Source organism: Lonchura striata, chromosome 1A (genome assembly GCF_050655825.1).
Source record: "Lonchura striata isolate lonStrDom1 chromosome 1A, ASM5065582v1, whole genome shotgun sequence".
NCBI lineage: Eukaryota > Metazoa > Chordata > Aves > Passeriformes > Estrildidae > Lonchura > Lonchura striata.
In genome coordinates, this window is record NC_140741.1 from 21,986,573 (window position 1) to 21,998,456 (window position 11,884).

General features: G+C 50.9%; 1 protein-coding gene across 2 annotated transcripts in view; it reads right to left on the reverse strand.

Annotated features, from left to right (window-relative positions):
- The window catches only part of HIPK2 (homeodomain interacting protein kinase 2), a 137,106-nt gene extending 126,112 nt beyond the window's left edge, over positions 1-10,994 (reverse strand). For both annotated transcript variants that reach the window (XM_021536531.3, XM_021536501.4), the window contains exon 1: positions 10,821-10,994. In XM_021536531.3, coding sequence (XP_021392206.1) covers positions 10,821-10,839 — 19 coding nt within the window. In that variant the 5' untranslated portion in view covers positions 10,840-10,994. The remainder of the gene's footprint in view (positions 1-10,820) is intronic.
- Between the last annotated feature and the right edge of the window lie 890 nt (positions 10,995-11,884).

An 11,884-nucleotide genomic window follows, 5' to 3' on the forward strand; every position in this document is an offset into this window, starting at 1 on the left:
CCATGCCACCTCTGGCTGATTTGAGCACCTGTCACATCCCTTCTCAAATACAGCTGTGTGTTCTCTGGGGCAATGCCATGTTGCAGTTGTCCACCTTTTGTAAAATCTGCAGCACAGAGATCCTTGACTTCAGATCCCAGCTGCCAGTGGCTATGAATAATTGGTAATTAAAGTAAAAGTGAAGCCATACTAGGGGATTGTTGTGCTTCTAAGTTTTCTCCAGACTACTCTCAGGAGACACAGGAGAGCTATCAGAGGTAAAAAAATAAATCTCAGCCTACCAGGTTTACATAGAGGACATCAAAAATATGCGTCTGTATTGTTCTGACCTCCAGATCTTTTTTCCTTCACATTTTCCTAACCTTTAAAAAAGGCATGTAAGATAAACAGAGAAGAAGCTAGGCAGACAACATCCTTGGAAGAGATGTAGGAATATAATCAAGCCCTCAGACACATGCACACAAACACCATAATTTATCTCTTCCTCCTCCTGTTTGATATTATCCTCTGTTCTAGTATCATAATCTGTTGCTATAGAAACAGCTATGATGTCACTACAAGAGGTTTATAGATGCCTTGAACAGGAATGAAAGGTACAAGATGATGGGAGAGGAAAAAAAAAACACCTACAAACAGCTGCTGAGCAGGAGATGTTCCAGGGATGGTAAGTGTTAACAAGGAAAAGATAAATACGTGCTGGAGTTGTTGCAGACAAGAGCAGAATATAAACTGCACTTTAAAAATAAAGAATGCTTACAAATTTTGCCTACAAGTAAAAATATTCTGAGCAAGCTAAAGGACCTTCCTGAAAGAAAAAAAAAAAACAACAAAAAACCAAAAAAAAAAACCAAAAAAAAAAAAACAAACAACAAACTTTATTTGAAATGTTCAGCAAGTTTTCTGGGACTGGATATTCTCTGCGTATTGCTGCTGGAGTCCAAGCCTCCACCAAGCCACTCCATCATCTGCTGTAACATTCCCTCCCAAAGTGTAACACCTCATCAATGCAGCTAATAGTTAGCAAGCTTGCTGGCTATCCCCCATCCTGTGTATGCCTCTACAACCTGTAACTAGAAAAAAGCCTCATGTCCTCAAACAAAAATAAACAGAACCATAAAATTCCTTAGGTTGAAAATGACCTCTAAGATCAATGAGACCAACAGTTAACCAAATACTGCCAAGTGCACAACTAACTGTGTCCCCTAGAATCACATCTTTACATCTTTTAAATACCTCCAGAGATTTTTAAATACCACCACTTCCCTGGGCAGCCTGTTCCAGTGCTTGACAAACGTAACATCCTATCTATACTTTCCAGGGTACAGCTTGAGGCTGTTTTCTCTTGTCCCATCACTTGTTACTTGTGGAAAGAGGCTGCCCCCCACCTCATTACAACCTCCTTTCAGCTGGTGATAAAGATAAAGTCTCCCCTGAGCCTCCTTTTCTGCATGCTAAACAAACCCATAACCCTCAGCAGCTCCTCCTAAGTCTTGCGCACAAGATCCTTCAGCAACTTTGTTGCCCTTCTCTGACACCAACACTTCAATGTCCTTCTTGTAGAGTTCCTGTGCCTTTAATATTTGTTTCTTGGAGAACATCCAGCCTTCCCGGACTCCTTTGTCTGTCCCAAGGGACCCTATCAATCTGTCTCCTAAACAGGCCAGAATTTGCCCTGTTCAGTAGTCTAAGGTAGCCCTTCTACTGAGCCCCCTCCTCACTTCTTGTGCATTGAAAACCAACCACTGTACCCAAAGCGGCCTCCAAAGACCACATCACCCCCAAGTCCTTCTCTGTTTGCATAACACAGGTCCAGCAGGGAGCCTTCCTTCGGTGGCTCACTCACCAGCTGTGCCAGGAAGTTATCTTCCACACACTCCAGGAGCCTCCTAGACTGCTTCCTCTCTGCTGCTTCCTCTCTGTGCAAAGATATACTGAATCCACTGGATCACATCCAGTAGCAAATAAACAACCTGACCCCAAACGATATGCAAAGAAAGTTTTTTTCTTCTTGCTCTCTTCACCCAAGAGAAAGACCATAACCTTACAGACTCGCTGCCAAACACACTGACATACCTGACATACTCCTGGAGAGAACAGCGTGTTGAGCCTCACATGCTTGAGATGTGCCCAGCCTCCAGGCCATTTACATCCATGTGCAGGAGGATGCACAAGTGGGTCTCACCCATGAGCTCATGTGCTGATGACTGGGTCTCCATGCTTGTAACTTTCTTTGGCCACCCTGACTGATGGTGAGAGTAGAGCAGACATGATGATAGAGAGGGTGGGGCAGTCGCATATGTCCTTAAAGACATCATGTGTAGGCTAAGGGAAAATTCAACATGAATTTGCCTAATGGGGAGGAACAAGGAGGACGGCATATAAGATTTGTCCTGCATAGACACCGTTGTCATGGGAAGAGCAATGGCAGAGGAGGAAACCACAAGGCTCTCAGATCAATGAGAAATGCTGGTGTTTCAGATAATCTCTATCCCATCAGAGTTTCCTGAGCATAGTGAGCAGGATCAGAGATTTTGAGTGAATGCCACAGCATCAGTTTTGCCTCTGGTGTCAGCTCCACATGCGGAATCCCCAGACAGGCTCTCTGTTCAGCCTGTGAGCATTAGGATATAGGTAGTGTCTCCTGTCCTCGCTCACCTTCTCTTCCAAAGATGTTAGAGACAACTGCAGGGGAATAAACTAGGAGAGACTGAAGTCATTAAGGGTAACTGCAGAAACAGTCCAAGATGGGATCTTCAGTATTCCACTCAATTTGCCATTCCTGCCAGCCTTGGCTGTGACAGCCTCAGCCCCTGAAGATCTCAGGGATCATCTCCCTCTATCCTGTTACAGTCACTTGCCCTCATCTTTGTTCCCCACATGTCTCTCTTCTCCTGTTCCTGATCTACTGACTTACTCCTCCTCAATCTTCAGCCCACCCTTTCCTTTCCCAGAGGAACCTCTGTCACAAATGTTGTGGAAAACCCACACATTGTGATTTCCTCTCCTCAAGGTGTCCTGACAATTTGTATGTTGCACCCTCCTGTATCTGCATCTATATGAAATGCAAATCCTTTGGGGTGGTAACTATCTACCCCTTCATGTCAATGTCATGCCTAGTACAGTAAGGTTCTGCTTTTGCTTGGCACAGCAAATGCAAATGTTATTAGGAACACCTTAAAAGCACCAAAGGAGAGTAAAAGAATAGGCATGAAAACAATGCCAAGTGTTGTGTATGTTTTCCAGTTTCTTTTATATTTTGTGGGCAAGGTTCTCTTTCTGGTTTATATGAAACCATTCCTTCTCTTCTGTACTTTATATTTGGGACTGCAGAACTGGCAACAAAGCATACATCAGTGAAGAAACAGAGATTGTGCTTTTTAAATTGGCAGGTGACATCAAGCAGGATTGCAAAATCAGGGGAATTAGGTAATTCAAAACAATCATGACAAGTTGAAGGGTACAGGATGACATTCAAATGGGACACATCAAAAAATCACACATTTAGGTAGGAAAGTCTACCTTCACACATACAGGATAGAAAATGGCTCATGAGGCATCAGATTTCTTGGATGGGATCAGTGTGCCACAACACATCACAAGCTGCACAGAGATGAACAATGTTATGATGCAGAAGTTAAACCAAATAGGAGCACTGACTGTAACAGACAAAAGGAACACTTTTGCTCTCCTTGGCCAGCACAGGACCCAAATACAGCACTGTTGTCTAGCAGTGCCATTCAAGAGAGATGGACCAGCTGAAGGGAGCACAGAGAACCAGGAGAATGGTCAGAACTGAAGGGGAAAAGATACAAGAGAAAGAGCTGAAGAATGGGTTCAAGATATAATTTAGCCTAAGGAACACAAAGGAGAGACATGACAAAGACACAGTTTTCCAACACCCACAGTTGAAAGGACAGTGAATCAGAGCAAGCAAAGCACACAGGAGTTACAGAAGGGATAAGATCTTTTCAATGACAAAGCAAAAGGCAATGATCAGAGCCTGGACATGCTGTGGACTGTCCATACATGGGGAATATGCTGGGCAAGCCTGTTAAAGAACATGCTGGACAGGCAGTTGATATTCTGCCTTAAAACACTTTTTGAAACCTTTCCTTTGCCCATTTCCTATGATTTAAATGTTTTTGGTGAGAGATAAGTTTCTTTGGCATTTCAGCATAGCCCAGAGCCCAACCTGTCAAGCTTCCAGGACCAAAGGAGATGTTAGCCTGTAGGGTTCTGCCAGGTCACACCATTGCTCCAGGTCTTGCTAGCACCTTTACGGATTAAAATCTATAAAGAACAGAGAAAGCAGCTACCCTTCGTGGTTTCCCAAATATCTCTAGCAAATATCAATGCCTTGTGCCTTCCTCAGGGAAGGAGCTATATATGTCTGCTCTTACTTTGTCCTTCCAGAGAAAGATGTCAGCACAGGCCCTGGAAGGTGAGCAGGACGGAGAACAACATGTAAATAGAGTGAGCTTCAGCTTCTCCAAACATACGTCCCATTCAGTGGTGACGCTGAGGAAAACCAAGGGAGCAAACTATAGCATCCTTCACTCAGCATAAAACTCCCTCTCCCTCCAGAACATGACACTGACAGGCTAACGCTCATCACATAGATGAGCACATGTACTTCCCCTTGTGTAGCTCCCTGGGTTTCAGTGATGCTGTTGCTGATCTGTTTCAGAATCTCAGGATACAGGAGCAGCTCAAGGGGTTCACTTCTCAAAGATGCTTCCCTTTCTCTTGCTATTCTACACATGTCCTGTGAGTAAGCAAAAGACTGTTCTTTGGCATCATTCTGTCAGTGACCCGATCAGAGAGCCACTCTTTATATAGCACCTTGAACATACACAGCATTGTATAAATACACACTATTACAGCTTATTGTTACTTCCATTCAATAAACAAATCCTAATGGCACAGACAGCTTTTTAATTCAGTCCTGACTGTGGATTTTCCCAGGTATTTTGAGATGTGGAAATGCCTTTGCTGGCCTATGAAGACAGAGGCTGCTCCTCCACTCACGTGCATGGGCAAGTCTCAGTGGAAGTGTTTTTGCCATCAAAATTACCTGATTCTGAAGGCTACCTGAATTTAGGAGTGGTCCCAAAATAGAGACACTTGTGCTTTCCTGAGAATGGACCTCAGTTTCCTGATATGGCCAAATGAGGAAGTCATCAGGGATGCTCCTTGGTGTAAATGAGGGATAGCAGTAACATGCCTCTACTCTTCCTGCATGACAAACAAATTGCTAAATGCCATGTCTGGAGTGAAATTATCATCTGTGTTTATTTCCAAAAGAAAAGGTGAATTCTGCACTGCTAGGGGAAATAGTTTCAAAAGAGAAGGGTTCCAGTTAATTACCTTGGTCCACATTAGCTCAAACAGATCAAGAAACAACCTTTTCTCTAAACAATGTTCAATTCTCACTTCTTGTTATCAACCAGTTATCCTTCCAAAAGTAAGAGAAATACCTATAAATAATATTTCACATTCAGAGGGCAGAGATTTCCTAGTAAGGGTGAGGAAACAACCTCATTTTATAAATGGTGTGAGTAAGCTATAGAGGCCATGAGTCAGAAAGGTACTTCAGCGTGCGGCCACCTTTAAAGACTAAACAATCCTAATGAAGTCAGCAGCACTATCTGTGAGCTTAAATTTAGGTACAGACCTGAAAATATCTTCTTAAATTGGGATCAGAGAGGAAAAGTGTCAAACCTTAAAAAAACTCCAGCAAACCAGTCTTAACCTACCTGTAAACCACAGACACAGGGATGGGGACACCGTAACAGCTGTAAGCCCACATCTGAATGCCTTTGCAAACTCTTCTCAGAGGTCTTGCCCATGGGCAGCACTATCACAGTTGCCTTGAGTCCTGCAGCTAGAAGCTGTCTCATCTGCCTCATACTGGTGTCTTAGCCTGGTCTGAGCAGAAAGTGACTGCACTTCCCTTGACCTCACCATCTGGCAGGACAGCTCAAACACCATCACCTGGGACCCACTTGGTGAGATCCACAATCGGGACAGGGATTTACTTCCAGGCTCAGGTCATCAATCCTCTCATGATTTGACTTCCCAGCTGTCCTCCTGACCAAACATTCACATACTTTTATGCACTACTGTTGTGATGTGGCCAAAATCGGGCCTTATTCGTTTAGCCATGCAAGCCCATTATCTATCTCCAAATACACAGTCTAACTTCCCAGGGCTGCACTAACTTCAAAAGCCTCACAGGCATCAAGGAGGTCTCTAGGCTGTTTCCCAACAGTAGAAGAACCTACACTGAACATCAACCACAGGCAACTCTTATCCTGTTTGGATGGAACCAAATCCAGTGGTCTCAAAGCACCATGTAAAACTGGGCAGTAAATAACAACCGCTGAGCAAATGGGGAAACCTAGTGATGGACAAATGAAAATTACTTCACTTCCTAGGCCAGCTGAGGTGTCCAACTGAAGACAACTTGGTCTTCCCCACCTGTTACAGCCACGAAGAGGAATGCACTGCACAGAGTCCAAGGGCTGATGACTGTGGTGAGCAACTGAGCTTGCCTCTTTGTCTGCTCACCCCAGCCTCTAGTCCCAGCAATGCTCTTTCCCCTTCTGAAAATAAACCAGCATTTTTCACCCATTATATAGCAAACTTGTTTAATCACTAGACACAGCAGCATGATAAGAACAATAATTTTAACTAGAGGGGGCTTCCTGTTATCCTGGCTATAGCCATATCCTGAGCGACTAAAAACTTAGGCTTTTAGTCCCAGCACTGAAATAGCTTAAGTTCTGATTATTATTTCATAAACAGGAAGTGTCTCTGAGTTATGATCTCCCTGCATGAACTTTGGGGTAAAGACCTTTACTCTGCCTCCCTCACTGAGGCCACCTCCCTGATGAGCAAATTCTGTGTGCTTTGGTGAGATTTGAGGATGAACTCAAAACCCAGCAGGGCTGGCCTGTTTCTTGCCTGTTTCTTTACTCCCCAACGAGTAAAGGGTCAAATTTTCCAGCTTTCCCAGCCCCACGTGTGACAAAGACAGCGTGCAGGCAGGTCCCTGCCTGTGCTCAGCTCTAGCAGCCACACCGGTGGCGAGGTGCAGTTTACAAATATTACCCAGATTAATTCCATGAGCCACCCACATAGAAAACTACCGATGTGGCTGCTAAAAATACACCCTGAATTGCAACAAAGTTGTCAAGAATAAGTAAGAAGCTAAGTGAAGAGGAACAAAACCAAAACAGAGGTAATCACTGTTTAGAAAATAAAGGTTAATACATATAAATACCTCTCTTTACACAATTCTGAAGGATGCCAGGTACGAGACTCCAAGGAAATCACTGGAGACACCCTTCCTAGGCAAAAATCCTCCCACAGCCTGTGATGTCTGGCAGACGCCCCTCTTAATTTGGGGTCTCCCCCGGACCATAGAGCCTGGCTCTGTTCTCTGCACAGCAGGAAATGTCACAAGGGGAGTGCACAGGTGAGAGTAACACTGCGTAGAGGAGGGTCCAGAGAACCAGATTCTTGCCTGGCTTAAGCCATTCACCTCCTCTAAAGACAGTACAGCCACTCCGGATGCAACCACATCTCTGGTGCTCAGAAGGATGGCAGCCCCTAGTTTGCCCCAAGTCTAGAGCAGAGGCCATGTAGGATTACACCTGATGAGGTCTGCTTTGAAACTCATTTCCTTGTACAGCTCACAAACAAAACTAAAAACCAGGTCAAACATTGCGCAGCAGTGTTACTTCTGTTTTGTTTCACTTGTTATATTTTTATGTCTTTCATTTTACTGCCAAGCTCTCCACCACCCAGGAAAAAAGCAAAAAAAAAGAGGATGAGGAAAAACCAAGGAGAGGAGAAGACAAGAGCAAAACCTCCAAATTATTTAAAACAAATGGGAAAATTCTCCTGGCACACTGTGTGTGGGAGAGGATTTCACACCAGATAGTCACTTATTTATCATGCCTTGCCTATTAATATCAGGTGAGGCACCATTCTGCTTCCCAGAAATGGTATTTAAGCCAGCTGCTCTGCACAAGCACACACCACCCTCACCTGCATGCCAAGAATGCTGGGTGATTTTCTGCCTGTGCTCTATGTTACCACTCACTTAAATTTCTACTGGAACCACTTCATAAGGCCTTTGAGGTGTCACATTTCCTCCCAGGGTGCTTTTTCTGTCAAAGAGCCTATGTTCTGAAATCGGTACGGCGGGGATAAGGTTTCACCTCCCCTCGCCTGCCTTGCGGTGGTGGCGGTGGGCGTGCATGTGTGCCACCCGAGACCGCTGGGCCAAGGGCAGGAGCAGAGCTGTGCCTGCCCGTCACAGTGCTGACCTGAGCCCTCCGCTCCTGTGCTCTCCTCAGTGGCCTGGCTCTACCTGATGCTCCAGAGAAGGGCTACAGACCGAAATGGTTATGCACATAACGTGAGGCTCGCAGGGGAGGATGGCAGTCCTTGCCTCCCTCCAAGGAGGAAATTGCATCCCCCGCGATAAATAAGTTTTTATCTATGCACTGCGATATTGCAGGGAATTCTAAGGACCTCTCATGGCAACTAGGAGGCGAAAAACAATCATTAACCCCTCCTCCACCTCCCTCGAAGCCACTCAGCAGCAATTTAACCCGCAAGCATAACGCAACACAACAGAGATAAAACAATTCCTATCAGCGTTTATGCTATCTCCGGCTCCTGCCATTTAGGATATTCACCTATTCTGAGGCTTAAGGCATGCTGCAGAGCCTGGCCGCAGACCCTTCCGTATATGCTGCGGAGAATTTGTTTCTACGGGTCACTTTCAGGGTATTTTTTTTCCATCTGCTCTCTTTTTTCTCCAGTCAGGCAGAAGCAGGAGCGCCGCTGAAGTTAGGATGCTCTAAGGAACCGCTAAACTTCCACCGCACGCTCCGGTGCAGCACCGCCGCCCCCTCCTCAGGAAGAAGCCTGCTCGCCCCGGCAGTGGCCGAGGCCTCGTGTCCTCTCCTCTCCCCACCCCTCCGCTGCCCTGCCCGGCTCCGGGGAGGCGGCCGTGCCGGCGCTCGCCCGCCGCGGCGCGCCGGGAAGGGGAGCGCGGCCGGGCTGACCGCGGGCCCCGCGGCCCCTCCGCCCCGGCTGCTACGGACGCGCCGGGCGCCGCCGCTCTCCAAGGGGCACCGCACCGCCCCGCACGGCCCCGCACCGCCCCGCACCGCCCGCCGGATGCGGCCCGGCGAGGAGCGAACTTGAGAGCGAGCGCCGCACGACCCCCGCGGCCGGCGGCGCCCGCAGGGCAGGCTCCGCGGCGGGCGGCGCGATGCCGGCCGGGCCTCCCCGGCCCGGTCACGCCGCGGGGGGGCCAGACGCGGCCCCCGGGGCCGTCGGGCGGGGGCCGGGCAGGTACGCGCCCGGGCTGCGAGCTCCGCGCCGCGGCGGGGGTCGGCGGCGGCTCTCCCCGCCCGCGGCGGGGCCCGTGCCGGGGGAGGCGCCGGGGGCGGCCCGGGCGCGGGGCGGGAGCGGCGGGGGGGCTGCCCGGCCGGGGCCGCCCGGCGGCGCGGCGCGGCCACCAGAGGGCGCCGCCGGCGGGCTGGCCTCGACCGGCGCCCCGGGCCCGCCGCGGCCCCTCCGCCGGCACCGGCCCCGGCACCGCCGCGGCCCCCGGCTGCCCGCCGGCCCCGCGCCCGGCGGCCCCGTGCCCGGCCGCGGCGAGCGCGGGGAGGGCGGCTGTGCTCCCCGCGCTAGCGAAAATGCTCCTCTTTGTCTGCCCGCCTGCGGCGGGGTCCGAACTCCGAACAGCGGGTGAGCCCGGGGCTGCCCAGAAATAACCCGGCGGGCCACCGGTAACTTTACACCGCCCGCCGAGCGCCCTCCGCGCGGGCGCCGCAGCCCGGGCTCGATTTCCTCCTCAGATAAGTTTTACCGGCCTCGCCATCTCGCCATGGGGAGGAAAGTGCCGTGTCTCCGTGCCGCCCCCCCCCCCCCGCTCCCCTCCGTGCCCGGGTCTCCGCGGCCGCCGGGGGATGTCCCTCCGCTTTATGTAACGCTCCCCGGGCAGCGCCGAGCCGGGAAGGGTGACGGGGAAGGGTAAATGCGTCGCGAGGGGATTTAAATTATCCTCGATACATCTTTGCATTTTCTTTTTAAACAGACGCCCTGTACTACACTTCGATCTAACACACACAGCCGTATACATACACACACAGACACACACATATATATAAATGTGTGTATATATATATATATAATTATTGTGATTTTTTAACCCGAAAGAAACTAAGTTGGGGTACTTGGGCTTCTCGCCGCAGCCCGGGCTGTACTGAAGGAGAAGCCAGAGGAGCTGACAGCAGGCTCCAGCAGCCCTGTCCCCCGCCGCCGCTGCCCGCGGAGTCCCCGCGCCTCGGAGGAGAGGAGCGACGGGGGGGGAACTCCCGGGAAACCGGCGAACGGAGAGGGGTAGCCTGTCCTGGGAATGCGAACTGCGGCGAGGGGCAGGCAGGCAGCAGGCACACACATACATACACACGCACACACACGGAGGCGCAGGGCAAGCTCCGTCCACCTCATTGTTCTTCTCGGCACCGGCACGGACTTCACCCACCGCCCCCCGCCGGGGACCGAGCGCCCGGGACCGCGGGGCCGGGGACCGGCAGAGCCGGGGGGCGACCCGCGCCTCGCCCCGCTCCCGCCGGGCGCCGGTAGGGCGATGGTGCCCCGCCGCCTCCCCGCAACATCGGGCGGGGGACGGCGAACCGCGGGCGGGCGGCCGGGGACCCCCTGCTCCCCCCGCCCTCCTCCGCTGCGGCCGGGCCAGGGGTGCCGGCGGGGCGGGCCGGGCCGGGGCTTACCTTCGTACATGGGGGCCATCGGTGCAAGGACGCCTGTTATTCATGGCAACGCCGCCACGAACGACGCGAGATCGCAGCCCCCCAAACTCAACACACATCTGCCATCTTGAGCGGGTGTCTCTCGGCGGAGGCGAAGCTGCCGCCTGCCTTCTGCATCGCTGCCCACCTCAGCGCGGGGGGAGCCGGGCACATCCAGCCCCGCTGCCGGCCCTCCGACGCGGCCGGGGCGGGCGGGCGAGCGGGCGGGGGGCGGCGGCGCCGGGCCGAGCCGGGCCGGGCCGGGCCGGGGCGAGGCGCGGGGCCGGGCAGGGGCGGCGGGCGGCGGGGCCCCCCCGGCTCGGGACGGCGGCGCTGGGGAGGGAGGGAGGGAGGGAGGGAAGGAGAGAGGGAGGGAGGGAGGAAAGGAGAGGGAGGGAAGGAGGGGGGCTGGCGCCGTGCCCCCGCTCTCAGCGCGGCATGGCTGCGTGTACCGGGGCGCCTGCAAAAGTTGCACTGGGGGTGAGAGAAAGGGAGACAGAGACGGAGGGAGAGAGAGGGAGACGGAGACCGAGACGGAGAGGAGGAAAAAAAAAAGGAGGAAAAAAAAAAAAAAAAGCAGCGAAGGGAGTTTGCAAATAATCAAGCGCCGATGGCACCGATCGCGGCTTCCCAGAAGGAGCGGGAGCGAGCGAGAGAAACCCTCTGCTGAGATTATGTGGGATCTTGTTTAACAACACATTTCAATCAGGAGAAAAAAGGAACAGTCAACAGAAGTTGGTGAAACACTTCTGTCTTCCCCCCCTCCTCTTTATAGAAAAGAGAGAAAAGGAAAAAAATAAAAAGGCAGCTGATTGAAGCTTTGCAACTCACTGGCTGTGGGGATCATATAATTTGTGCTCATGTTTTACAATAGCATGGAAAATTCCTACCTCTCCCTCTCTCCCCAAATAAATCTTCTATTCCCTCAAGACATTTCACAATCTGGTTCGCTGACAAAAGTTCCGATTAATCTTTTTTTTTTTTTTTTTTTTTTTCCGTTTAGCTTACTTGCAGTGTAAATATTTAGCGGATGCATTTAAAATAAA